The sequence below is a fragment of the Anthonomus grandis genome, chromosome 8, assembly GCF_022605725.1.
Source record: "Anthonomus grandis grandis chromosome 8, icAntGran1.3, whole genome shotgun sequence".
Lineage (NCBI taxonomy): Eukaryota > Metazoa > Arthropoda > Insecta > Coleoptera > Curculionidae > Anthonomus > Anthonomus grandis.
In genome coordinates, this window is record NC_065553.1 from 19,971,404 (window position 1) to 19,986,206 (window position 14,803).

The 14,803-nt window shown below is 32.0% G+C and overlaps 1 protein-coding gene and 1 long non-coding RNA gene across 2 annotated transcripts; one reads left to right on the forward strand and one right to left on the reverse strand.

Annotated features, from left to right (window-relative positions):
- Window positions 1-3,245: 3,245 nt before the first annotated feature.
- Window positions 3,246-3,710, forward strand: LOC126739743 (uncharacterized). The gene is made up of 2 exons (XR_007661698.1): window positions 3,246-3,384; window positions 3,450-3,710. It is a non-coding gene; the product is annotated as an uncharacterized LOC126739743 (long non-coding RNA).
- A 6,333-nt stretch (window positions 3,711-10,043) lies between these two features.
- Window positions 10,044-10,522, reverse strand: LOC126739777 (cuticle protein 16.5-like). The gene is made up of 2 exons (XM_050445591.1): window positions 10,416-10,522; window positions 10,044-10,325 (listed from the first exon to the last, which is right to left on the reverse strand). The coding sequence occupies exons 1-2, from the start codon at window positions 10,428-10,430 to the stop codon at window positions 10,092-10,094; spliced, it is 249 nt and encodes an 82-aa protein (XP_050301548.1). The 5' UTR covers window positions 10,431-10,522; the 3' UTR covers window positions 10,044-10,091.
- Window positions 10,523-14,803: the final 4,281 nt, after the last annotated feature.

The window sequence follows — 14,803 nt, forward strand, 5'->3', positions numbered from 1 at the left end:
TAAAATTAATTTAAATAAGCATAGTGATTAAGTGATAACTTATTCATCGTAACAAGTACTCTCACGAGATGTGTTTTAAAAATGTATCCATTAGTTAAACAAATCAATGTATAAATGACAAGTCTAATAATACTAATTTGAAATTATTTTCCCATAATTTCCAAATTACTTTTATATTATGCGAAGACTCAAAGTTATATTAAATGATACTTCTTTTTATCGTTTAATAGCCTTATTAGAAGTATTCAGTACTTTTGTTATTCATAAAAATTTAAATCAATATTAAACGAATTTTTTCAGTGGAGCTCTGACTTTTAAGGCAAAAATCTCCATTTCAAATTTCTTGCCATCTTTTCGAATTTATGATGAGTAGAAGTATGTATGCAAAAAACTGATAATGAGTTACTGATTTTATTGGGTATTACGTCACTTATAGCAAAAATCAATTTAGAAATTTCCTCTTCTGAAAATATAGGAAACTTTATTTTTAATTACGCTACATTTTGAAAAGAAATGAGAATCGCACAAGAACATATTGTGGGTTTTATAATTTATTTTTTTCACGTGTACAGATCTAACCTGGAATTTGGTGCATTCCTCCCGACTCACCCTGTGTAGGTCTTAAAAGACGCCTTGGTTAATTATGTTTGTTCAAATAATTTTTAAAATACTTACTTAGTCTTACCAAATCAATATAAAAGCTTTATTTAAATAATCCAAAAAGGGTTTAAAATTTAAAATATAACCTTACACAGTATGTTTTGGAGGGATTAGAAGAACAATGGATTTGTGTTATCATTCTGATAAGTTGATATTTGCTCTTACGATTTTCTATATAACTGTTCATTTTTTCTTTTATTTCTTTAATATTCCTTTAATTTGTTTGCCACAATAAAATGTATGTTATATATTCAGATAGATTCAGACAGGGAAGATTAAAACTAAGAGCTGAGAGTTTTAATCTTCTCCCGAAGATGAAAAATTGTCTCGTAATTTAACTGTCACACCTACCTACATTTTTTGAGCGTGTGAGATAAAAATAAAGTAACTCATTATGAATTTGTCACAACAATACAGATTTTATTCAAAAAATTGATCTTAAAAATTTTTTAATTAATATTTTATTTTTAAAATTTCTTATTCTTTTAAATATATAAATATAGTCTTCGAAAATATATTGGTTCTTCAATTTCAAGCATTTTCAGACAGGCAATTAATTTGCTGCATATTATTGTAACTCGACAAACATATAAAATAAAAATTAGATTTTCCATATCATTATTTATTTTTTTTAAAATAGAAAAACCCTACATCTTAAAAAACGGTCGCTACATAAGGAGAAGAATAGGCAGCATAGGCAGGGTAGGCGCTATAGGCAAGTGGAGCAGCAGCGTAAGTCAAAGGAGCGCTGTAGGCAGCAGTGTAAGCTACAGGCGCTGCAGCTACTAAAGGAGCACTGTCCACCAACAAAGCAGGGTTAGCTTCAGCTTTTGGTTCGGCTTTAGCTTCCGGAGCTGGCACAGCAACAGATACAGCCAACATAGCAAAGAAGACGATCTAGATTTTAAGAATAATAAATTTTATACAGTCCGTGTTAGTATTTATTATTTTATTGAAATTATATTTTTTTTACTTACTGTTTTGAAGAACATTTTGGTTTTTTTTATTGTTTTGATTATTAACTGGATGAGTACAGCTAGTAACTGATAACGCATTGAATATAAGAACACTTATTTATACCCATCCACTAAAAATGTGTCCATCAGTTAATCAAAACGATGTGTAAATGTGAGGTCAACTAATAGCAATGACGGCTACATTCTACATACAAAAAAAGAGTTTCGTAATATGATCGCAATTTAGTGTTAATTATACTATCAGAATATAATTTACAAATTTGGATTTTTCTGATTGCTGTTTTTTAATTTTTTTCTTATATTAGGTCTTGAAGCTTTTTTTATTGAATGTTAATTTTTGTTTTTCCGTAAAATAATTTAAAAATTTACAAAACCTTTTTTCCAAATTTTCTTGCATTTGTTAAGAAAAATGTACAAAATAAATATTTAAGCATAGTATTTTCCAAATATTAAAAATCCTTAAGCTTTAGATTTATTTCTTCCTTAATTTTTCTTGATATGGACATATGAGATGGACAATAAGACCTCTAAGAGTTTTCCGAGATTTTGAAGGTTTTGAGGCAAATTCTATATCTAACAAAATCATCAAATATGATCTTTTTTTAAATGTTAAAAATTCATTATTTTTAAATTAAAAAATAAATACCATTTGATTCAAAATTTAAAAAACAAATACTACAAAATTACAATTCAAATACAATGAAACAAATAGTTGAGATACTGAAACAATAAAAAATGTAAGACGCTTGTTAGTGCCATGAGCTCTAGCAGAAAATATGAATATTTTGCTTATTTGTAATAGCCACAGCCTCAAATTATATCTATCTCTATTAAACTAAATCCTTTAGAATACCAAACAAAGTATTAAAGCATCATTGCCAAATCGTTTTTAGATTTATGCCCTATATTTTTTTAAGCGAGGTAAACCTAGTATATTTCTGGTGAAATATTGTCTGTTTTCTATTTTTCGCTTGTGTATTAGCACTTGGAATTTAAAAATGTACAGTTGCCCTATATCAATTATTTTTTACTTCTTTCTACAGTAAGTCAGTTGAAAATAATTTTGGTCTATCAAAAATTATTATTAAAAAACATTTTTAAATTACTTGGAGGTTACTTAAGTAATTTTGTCTTATAGCAACCCAACCCATAAGACTAGAGCTTATATGGAAATGCACCAACCATAGATGATGTCTTTAAGTTGTATACAGATGAAAAAAGATATTCTAAATGGAAAACATAGTATCAGGCATCAGATTTTGGATATTATGTGGTTCATTTCCTTCGCTTATTTATTACTATACCGAAATATTTAATACTATCCGATTGGATGATTTAATTTATTGAAGTGTTAAAAAATTATTGGTATTGGTAAGGGCAACTATAGCTGTTTACGCTTAATTAGCTTTTTTTTTAATATTCCTATTAAGATTACATCATAAATCTTATAGTTTTGAAACCTATAGAATGAGGTGAAGTCCCTGGTAACCATATAAAAAACATTTATCTATACGAAACATGCTTAATAAACAATAAATTTATGCGTTCATATTACACAAGCCTTTTTAGTATGCATAACTCAATCTCCGGTCATTGCTATTGCTTGTCCTTATATTTACACCTCGTTCGGACTAACTTGGTAAATTTTTAGTAGTTTCACAGGTATATATAAATAAACAAAACATGCTGAAATTATCAGTAAACAATTGTACTCATCCAGTCAACCGTTAAAATGTTTTTCAAAACCGTAAGTATAAAATCATTAATGTTTCTGGTCAAAACAATATAATAATTATTATCTCTGTTACGCAGGTTATTTTCTTCGCTATCGTAGCTGTATCCTTGGCTGTGCCAGCACCAGAAGCCAAACCTGATCCAAAATCCAAGCCTGATTTCTTGGTAGATGCTCCCGTAGTAGCGGCAGCTCCTGTAGCTTACACTGCTGCCTACAGCGCTCCTTTAACTTATGCCGCCGCTCCACTAGCCTACAGCGCGTATCCAGCTTATTCCGCTTATGCTTCTCCTTATGTAACTACCATATTATAAGCTATTAAATGAGTTTTAAATAAGCTATTTTCTTAGGTGTTATTTTTGTTTATATGATTGCGTTTACCTTAATTATGCATGGAATTAAAGCTTTAAGTTTGATCCAAGTAGCGTGGAAATTAATTTGCTCTTTAAAAGTCAAAAGTGGTATCTTTTACTTTGAGCCTGCGATAGCAGCTATAGGTCGATAGAAAGCAAGGCTGTAAGAAGTAAAAGAACACGCTGTTATTGCTAATCGAACTAAAAAGTAAAAAATAATTTTTGATTACAAAGAGTTTTTATTACAGTAGTAGAAGGTCGAACAATCAATCATAATAATTACCTTAAGTAAAAATCGTAATAAAATTTAAGTTATTAACAGAATAATTCAAATCAGAGTAAAAAAGCTTGCTGAAGATATTAAATATAACAATTAATTTATTGGCAGCTATCTATGAGAGAAGACTTAGAAAATTGAAAAGTAAAATGCACCCTACGCTTTTTACTTTCAAATTAAAGTGGGGGGGGGGGGGGGTGCAATCCTCCATTCTTTTAGAATCCGAATTTAACCTAATATTGACATTTTGACATTGACTGGTGTCAAGATGAAATTAAGTGATGTAGCAACTTTTTAATTTTTTTGTATAAAAAAATTATTCAGTCAAACTGCACATCACAAAGTAGCCACATTTAGCACATATACAAAGAAATCTAAGGTGGTCCAAAAAATTAAATAGAAAGAATAGCAGTCCATTAAAAAAAATGCCGCTTATCGCCACACTTTTTTGAAGCACCCTGTATATTTCAAAATATTTCTCATACGCCACTGATTTTTATTTTCTTGGCTTAAAATATTTCTCATACGCCACTGATTTTTATTTTCTTGGCTTAAAATGTTTTGATTTCCTATTTAGACTTATTATTAACTACATTTTTGTAATTCATGTAAGTGGATGACTGTTGGAAATTAATTAAAAATTTATTTCACTATTTCAGGTTATGTGTCTTAATTTGAACTCCGAGTAGAAGATACTTTAAGTTTCTTTTTAAGACGTAATAGCGCATGTCATAGCAGTAATATATGAATTGAGTTTGAGTAATTTTATCATTTGCTTTATTTCTATTGTCTTGTTTTTCATTATCTTCACCTTAGCCACAATTCGCATATTCTCCATTCAAACTCGTTTTTTCGTAAAATGATTTAGGGTGAAGTGGGGTAAATGTAATCAAGCCCTATGATTTTTTTTGTATAACGTTTTGGAACATATTTTCTTCGAAATTCGAAAATATGACTCTTTTTATACCCGTATTAATTTTATTAACCTCTTAGTTCCAGTTTCAAAGATTTCCTTTTTTCTTTTTTGTACTTTGACATTTATAATAATTTTGTGAGTGCCTTTTAGGAATTTTAATTCCCTATTACTACTGCTAATATTAGTATTTAGTTGTAATATTTTGCTCCCTTAGGTAATTTTCGACAAGGATGTTGATTCTGCTATCAGATTTGATTTTCGATACTTAACAAAAAATGTATGCCAGCGATTACATTTATCCCACCGAAATACGCATATGGGGTAAGTGTAATCACTGAGACTGGGGTAAATGTAATCACTGACTACATTTGCCCCAGCCTCCTCCTTCTTCAGTTTTTAGGCTATAACCTATCATTTTCTCTATTGTTACAGGCTAAGACTAATATCGAAGAAATAGTGTAAATACTTACCAAAGACTTTAATCAATTGTAAAGAGAGTGTGGAAATCTTTAAAATAGGACCGATCTAAGACTAGTTTATACAGTTCCTAGTGAGTTCCTTCAAAATGGTGAGAGTGTATAAAAAAAAGAAACAAGACCCTTCTTACAGTGCTGAAATTTTAAAAGATGCGATCAGAAACATCCAAGAAAATCGTATCAGTATTCGAGGTGCTGCCCAGAGGTATCAAATCCCATTTTCCACTCTTCTAAAACACCTACGAGGAACCCGAGGATCAAAAAGCACGTCCAAAGGAAGACCCACCGCAATACCTGCAGCTGATAAAGAAAAATTAGTGAATGCCATAAAAATCATGGATAAGTGGGGTTGGGGGCTCAGCAGAAAGGAAATCTTAGAATTGGTGGGAAAGTATGTCACGAAAAGTAATATAAAAACGCCATTTAAAGATGGAATACCTGGCGAGGATTGGTTCTTATCTTTTAAAAAAAGGCACAGGCTATCTTTAAAAAAACCACAAGGACTGGAGTACGCCAGAAAAAAAGCCCATGATCCATTTGTGATTGAACAATATTTTGACATGTTAAAAGCGACCTTAGAAAATAACGACCTGCAAAATAAGCCTTCTCAGATTTATAACATCGACGAAATTAGTTTTACGCTCGATCCAAGTAAAACTAAAATTGTGGTTCAGAAAAATGCCCCTGCTTCAAGAATAACTACCGGGCCTGGAAGAGAGAGTACGACAGTTCTCATGGGTGGCAACGCCAATGGGGATAAACTGTCTCCATTAATTGTTTTTAGGGGAAAAAATCTATGGAGTACCTGACTGGCTCCCAAGGAATCTACCTTTCCAGGTACTTCTTATGCTGCGTCACCAAATGGTTGGATGGAAACCGAAATCTTTGTAAACTATTTTACAAAAACTTTTATTCGCAACGTTGTACCTGAAAGACCAATCCTGCTTTTGTATGATGGACATTCAACGCACTTAGACCCAAAACTTATCGAGGCGGCTGTCGAAAATGATATAATTGTACTTAAATTACCTCCACACTCCAGCCACCTATTGCAACCCATGGACCTAGCGGTCTTTAAGAGCCTTAAGTCACGGTGGGATTCCAAATTAGCGGAGTACCAAAGAAAACATGTGGGTGTTAAAATACCAAAGAAAGATTTTTCGGTACTTGTGAGCACAATTTGGAAAGAGACAGATCCAGCTTTACTAACATCGGGCTTTCGTAGAGGAGGAATATGCCCATTTACTAGATCTGTCATCGACCGCTCTAAATATGATCCAGAAGCTCTACGAAGATATGAAGAACGTTTGAGAAATCCCCAACCTGCCACAGAACAACCTCTTACTGAACCCACCACAAGCAGCCATGAAGAGCCATCGAGAGAGAAACCAACCACGCAGCAGCATCAGAACCGCGACCAGAACCAATAACAGAGCCAAGTAGACCAATACCAATAGCAGTAGCGGTCTGTATTATTTGAAGAATTGTTGCTAGAAACAGTGAGGCAATCGCCCCGCCCTAACGAAAAAGAAAGAAGAAAAAGGGTAGCTACGGAAGCTGAAATTTTAACAGCAAAAGAAAACATAGAAAAAAAGAAAAAGGCTGAGCAAGAAAAAGAAGATGAAAGAATAGCGAAAGATAAAACAAAGAAAACAAAGAAGGAATCAAAAAAAATAACAGCAAAACATATTAATGAGAGCTCTTCAGATGAAGACGAACCGCAAATTTTAAGTGACAGTGAATCCGATGACGTCACCTTTGAGACTTATGCAAAAAGGTTAGAGGAAGACGAAGAAACATTAAAACAAGACGAATTGTTTCTCAAAGGGGTAGAAAACATTAATATTGGAAACTGGGTTTTGGTGTTTGCTGGTCAAATAACAACGCTTGACGAAGAATCGCGACCTACCATTAAGTTTTTAAAAAAATCAAACGCGCATAGTTTAGTGTTTCACTGGCCTGAACAAGAGGACCATCACTTAGTGGCTGCATCAGATATAGAGCGAGTTTTACCAGAACCCACTTTAGGGCGAAGAGGAGAACTAACTTTTCCAGTATCCTTTACCTCATATAACGTTAAATAAATTAAAAAAAAACATGTCACAGCCTGTTCTGCTCAATTTACCTACGTAATATACTTTTCAGAAAATCTTTGAGTTTTATTCCCTATCATTGCTCCACGACCCATTTTGTTTTAACCCAGAATTTTTCATACTATAGTACACTTGCCCCAGATCCATCGGCAGAGTAAGCATATGGCAGTTAGGAGCCGTGAGTAGTGAGTACACTTGACCCATTCTCTGGGGCAAGTGTAATCAGCCGACATGTTTTTTTTATTTTGGTTTATAAAAAAAACAAAAGCAGATAAAAAATAAATAAATATGATATTGATTTAACAACAGATTTTTTGTTATGAAATTTTAAAGTGTCACTATCATTTTTTTGATTACACTTACCCCACTTCACCCTACTTGCTTTTTTCATTCATTGTCACTAGCTTCTTCAATGACTATATGAAGCATTTAAGAAATTTTGCTATAGCATACTAAATGCGTTTTTAGAGTAAATTAAATACAAAACTAGTAGCCTGAACGTGTCGTATTTGTTGACATGGATTTGTCATTGGATAAGAACCAGTTTGGTTTCAGTACATCAAAATCCACTAAATTATATATTTTCACACAGTGGAAAAAGATTTTAAAGATAATAATGTATATAGCAAAGACTAAGATACGAGTATGTTCAGAAAAACATAAATGAATTGGTACGGTTAGAGGGACTTGTCTTTAAGTGGTTTCTGGTTTTTACTTAGATGACAATCTTACTTGTGCAAGACTCTATAGTTTCTAAGTTGCTTATACATCAATAGCTTAAAGGTATAACATTCTATGCATATCTCATATGATGGACCATTAAATAATGTAATCTATTTTTGGTACTCTTCAGTGGATATCACTAAACTATTCACTTCTCAAAATAAAATAATTCTGTAAAGAATACTTTGAAAACTTGAATAATTTGACTTGTCGCTTTTAGTATCTCTACCTATTTTTAATAATTCATGGAGAAATTGTTTATTTATATACTCAGCTAGAGGTTGTTTACTTATTCAGGCAGAAATATCTAGATTTGCCACCTATTAACCAAGGTACGGTTAGTAAAATCGAAAGCAGATTTCGAGAAGTTGGGCACATGAGGGATGTTTTAAGACAAAGGTCTTCTAAAATCGATGAAAACATCCAAATAAATGTATTATTAGCGATGGAAGAAAATCCGGTAACTGCAGCCAGAAGCGTAGCTCGCGAAAACTCTATTCATCTTAAATCTGTGCTAAAAATTTTAAAAAATGCAAGCAACTCGTTCAAGAGTTATTGGAAGACGATCCAGATCGCAGAGTTCAGTTCTGTGAATTAATGATGAACGCCATTGAAGAAAATCGCATATCTTCGGAGTGGATCCTTTTTTCTGATGAGGCTACATTCACCCTAAATAGCCATGTTAATAAGCAGAACTGTCGCTACTGGTCTGACGAGAACCCACACTGGGTAAGGGAAACTAATACACATTATCCCCAGAAAACTAATGTTTGGGCTGGCATAATTGGCAGGCAAGTTATAGGACCCATATTCTTCAATGATACTTTAGCTGGGGAAAGATATCTAGAATTTCTTGAACATGAACTAGTTCCAGTCTTACGTGCCTTATATCCGAGTCAGTTCGATCCAGATTTGTATGATGAAAGAATCTGGATGCAACAAAATGGTGCTCCCCCACATTATGCCCGTAATGTACGCCAGTATTTAGATGACAATTTTCCAAACATATGGATTGGTAGAAGGGGTGAAATCGAGTGGCCGGCACGTTCTCCCGATCTCACCCCACTTGATTTATTTCTGTGGGGACATGTGAAAAGTCAAATTTATATGAGCAAACCAGGAAACCTAGAGATACATATAATAATAATTAATAAAACAATTAAAACTTCTTTACAATAATATTTTTTTCTTAATGGATTCCAGTAAATTTGAAAATAAATCTATTTTATTTCCAAATGCATTAAATGTTTGGCATAAATAGTATATTGGACATCTAGCAAGCGCTGTTTGGACGCTCGCAGTAGAATGTCAATGGGTCTCTTGAGTATGATGGGCAGATATACTATCGTATTTGAATGCTAAGTATTTAAGAATTCTCCTCTGTATAGACTCTAAAGTACTAGTGTAAACCTGATAAATAGGATGCCAAATGATTACAGCATATTCTAACTTAGGTCTAACAACCGAATTAAATAAAATCTGTAGTATTTTTTGATTAATTAGTGATTGTGATGCAGAAAGTATTGTTTTTAAGATATGATCTTGAAAATTGAATGATGTATTATAATTAATGCCCAAATCTTTTACTATATTAAATCGTCTAAATTTCTCTGAACTCATTTCAAACTGATGATCTATAATATACATATTTTTTTAGAATATGAAACGACAAAGACTAGAATATAAAACTTACGATCATCAGCAAAAAATAGCTTGCGGTTTGAGGAATATGCATTCCCAAACTGACCACGACAAAACGAATTTAATGAACCAACAACTTTTATTTATTATTGTAATAAGAACTGTAAATCAGCACTAATAAATAAAATTAACAGATCATCTCAACACATTTTTATTATTCTTATAACTTAATAACAAAAGGATTTAAAGTACAGCAGCCACATAAGGTGACGCATAAGCAGAATAAGCTGGATAAGCGCTGTAGGCTAATGGAGCAGCAGCATAAGTCAAAGGAGCACTATAGGCGGCGCTGTAGGCTACAGGAGCTGAGGCTACCAAGGGAGCACTGTAGGCTAACCACGGTTTGGCTTTGGGGTCAGCTTTCGCTTCTGGAGCTGGCACAGCTAAAGCTACAGCCAAGACGGCGAAGAAAACTATCTAAATTGAACATATTATAAACATGTAATTACTCCCCAAAATGTTTTCGTTCATTTAGCTAATAACTAATTCAACTTAATTTGTACTTACGGTTTTGAAAAACATTTTTAAGTTCTTAGTACTTGTCTGGATGAAGTAGACTTGAAACTGATAAACCAACTATCGTAAGCGAAACTATTTATACTTGTGGTAGCAATGATCATTTTCCCAGTTTGTAAAATTTAAGTGTAAATGTGAGGTCAAGTATGTAATACCGGCGTTCGCAGTTTGAATTCTGAATACAAACAAGGTTTGAGCAATATTATTGCATTATACCAATTATGTGTCTCAGTATTATAAACTGATATTTTAACTACGTCTAATAATTAAATGTCAAGCAGATTGGCTTATCCATTACCTAAACTTTTAGAAGAGATGTTGGTATTTCTTAGGAATATTCCGGAGTTTAACCGGATTGTCTGGTATCAAATTATTTGTAAAAAATACACTTTTTAATTATGGTAATGAGTTTCATTTGAAAAAAATGAGTTATAGCCAAAAATACGATTTGGCAAACTTTAGACGCATCTAAGAAAGCTGTAAAAAACAAAAGATAGTCAATTACATTTTTCTATATAAAATTAACGATTTTAAATTATTCATAACACTCTAGATTGAAATATAAAAAAATAAATAATTTAAATGTTGTCAAAAGTTGACATATGGGGTATCATGTTTCTTTCTTTTCTGTCAAAAAAATTGCGGGATACTATTTAAAGTAAGAAAGTTTAGGTCTTTTCCGGTTAAACCGGAAGTAACAGAAAACAACTGAATACGTCAGCCAATCCCAATTTGGGTGCTACACCCATGTATCAAATTTAATTTTTTTTTTAATTTAAAAATTAAATAAGTTATAGGGGCGACCCACTTTCCTAAGACACCCAGTACACTAAGCCCGTTTCTGTTGTATGCACTGATGATTTTGCTTTAAATCTTTGAAAAATATTAATGTCTACAGATTTCTTATATGACAACTGATATGGTGTGATACATTTCCTTGAGTTTAGCTCTATTAATAGCTTCTGCCCACAAATTTTTAATTAACTTGTTTAACTGTAAAATCAGAGGCTACCTGTTTTCCTTCTCTATAGCATGTCGTATGTTCTGCTCCCATAACAATAAAGAAAAGAATTTATTGAAAGTAGTTATTGATAGTAATAAAGATAAATATAAAAAAGAAATTGGTATTAAATTAGATAATTATAGATAAACATCTGATGGTAATTGCCCCCTTGTGATAGTTGAAAGACATTTCTTTAATCTCGAGACTCGATTGACACGTTACCAAGATCACGAAAAAATCTCGTGTACGTATAAATGTACATCTAAAAACGACCAAAAAACAATAATTATTAACCTCTATAGTAAATATCAATTGAGAATTCAGACGAGACATATATCTTACCGAACACGTGGATTTTTTTTAACATAACATCACGTTGCGTAACGTTGTTTTTTAGCGAAACCAAACGTGATCTGTTTGGCAAATTGCCAATATTTGCTATGATTTTCATTATTTTGTTAAAATAACTTAATTCGTGAAAGGGTTTTTTGTATAAAATAGTACAGTTTTTTTAATAGCAGCAAGTTATTATTAGCAATATTTACTGCACTTGTGAAATTAAAAGTTTTTGGCTATAAAGAGCTTTAAGTTATGAAACTCTTAAACAGCTATTCAAATGAGCTATAACTCAAGAAGGTTAATCAATTTATTATAATTTTATTTATCGCAATTCATTGATTTATTGCTGAAGATAGCTTGAGTATTGCAGAAAAGTTTGGTCAAATTAGACTTAAACAGAGGTATTTTAAAATATGACATAATTGGTTATTAAATAGCCTTGTAGAGTTGGCTTGTGACTCTCACAAATTTGTATAAGAGTATTTATTAGTTAAAAGTAAGCTTTCAAAATAATAAATACAGTTAAGAACTGAAAATAATTTTTTCACCTTGTTTAAATCTCATTCGGGTACAGAGAAATAGAGAGAAATATAAGACTGATGAAGTACAAAATCATATTATTTTCAATTAATACTGACTAATATTGAATGAAATTAGTTCTCGGTAAAGGCTTTAAAATTCATCGTAATACCTATTTGCTAATACTGATTTGCGTTGCCTTATAAAATCGCCATAAATTAAAAATAAATATATATTCCTGCCGTGATGAGTGATGCATATGGTAACTAATAAAGTTCACCGCAAACAGCTTCAGTATTTGCTTTATTTTTTCAAAGCCTCGACTCGGTGCTTTTACGACTCAACAATTTCGTCAACATTTCCCTTACAATTAGTTCTGATGATATTATCACCGCAAATAAGTTTATAAAGAATAAACCCAATGCTGGTTCTGACAGCATTTCTAATTTTCTTCTAAAAAATTGTGTTTATACATTTCATCTCCATAAAACTAGAGTATTTCTTGACAGGAGAAAGATTGCCAAATTATCTCTGGTTCAAGAAAGAAAAAATCTTAGCTTAAATAAAAATTATCGACCTATATTAATTCTTTGTAATTTTTCAAAACTTCTCGAAACCATTTGTTATTACAAAATTTTTGTCCATCTTGCGTAACTGATTTTTGCTCTTTTTCTCAAAATGTTTGTAAAGTTCTAAGTGACAAATGTCAATTAGATGATATTTACACTGACTTTAGCAAAACCTTTGACCAAATTAATTATTATATATTACTACAAATATATGGTAAAATTACTCCACTCATATCTTATCGATGGCAATTATTAGATAATGATAAATTTAAATTGCTAGATTTATCATAACTTCTGGTATATACCAGGGTACTAAGCATGGACCACTTCTTTGCAACCTATTTCTTAATAGACGAAAAACAATGAAAAACACAAAATCACGGTCTCACAACATTTACTTAAAGCTACACGTGTTTCGCTCTATTCAGAGCATCATCAGGCCTAAAACAATAATAATTAGTATTGAAAGAAAAAAAAGAGGACATTAAAAAGACTAAAACCTTAAAAAGCCACTAACGTTGGCAAAACAGTAAATAAACATACATTTAAGGTCAGGATGACTATACAGTTATTTCGAACCAAAAAATAAAAAATAAAAAATTGCAAAATTGCAAAAATTGCATAATATCACACCTATTGGGAATCGAACCCGCTACAACAAGCTTACAAGCCAGAGACTATAACCTATGGGCTACCGGAACACTAAGAAGAGGTTCAAAACGTTTGTTGTTAAGCCAAGGCATTTTAACACAATATTGAACTTATTTCAGTTGGAAGAAATTATGTAAATATAAAATTGATTAAATAAGATTAATTAAAATAAGGTTGGGTTCAAAATTAAATACGTCGTTAACACAGACAAGAACAGGACTCTTCTTGGCTTTAGTAATTTCCATCCTCTCCAGAAGGTCAATCTTTTTCCCTTTAGGGCATTCATGAAGTATTTCAGCTCCGACCTCTGGAGAAAAGTGATGTGTGGAAGTTAACAGGTGATTCGCAAACGCTGACTTTGTGTCACGGACGTCTGTATTTTTAAATTTTTTAAACAACGCTATATGTTCTTTAATGCCTGTAGAAAGTTTTCTTCCAGATTGGCCAATATACACAGCGTCACAATCCCCACATTTCAAAGAGTAAACCCCTGATTTCGAAAAGACATTTGCCTTGGCTATCACGCTCTCTAACTGTTTTTTTAAATTATTCGCGGTTTTGAAAACGATTTTGATATTATAGATCTTAAAAAATTTAGCTAAATTTAATGAAATTGAGCCGAAAAAGGACAAAGATCTAAAGGACTTTTTGTCGTCTTTCTCATGAAGAAGATTGTAAGTCTACCTGTATTTATTTAAGAACTTAAAGTATAATTTGTTAATTAAGTAAAGTGGGAATCCATTATTAAAAGCAATATGTTTTATAATATTAAGCTCATTAGCAAACGCTTCCTTTGACAGGGCGATGTTAAAAAGTCTGTAAAAGAAAGAATTAAAGGAGGCAAATTTGTATGGATAGGGAGAAATAGACGCGTATTGAATGACATTATCAGTAGTATATTTCAAATATTAGTTTATTATTGAGTCTTTCTATAAGGAGGTCTAGGAATGGCAGTTTACCATTTTGTTCTTCCTCAATGGTAAAAGAAATCTTTGGGTGCAAAGAATTCACAAAACGAAGAAAATTTGTCAAATCTTCTTTCTGGCCATTCCAGACAATGAAAATATCGTCAACGTACCTCTTATATTCAATGAGAAACTCCCTAAACCTACCCTTAACAATCCTTTCTTCTAGGTTGCTCATAAAAATTTCACTTAACAGTGGGGAAAGGCATGAACCCATAGCCAATCCAGAGACTTGTTTGAAAATGTTATTATTGAATTGAAAGAAATTTTGATTCACAACAAGGCTGAGCAAGTCCAAGAGGTTATCAACTATAACTCGACTAAGGGAAGATT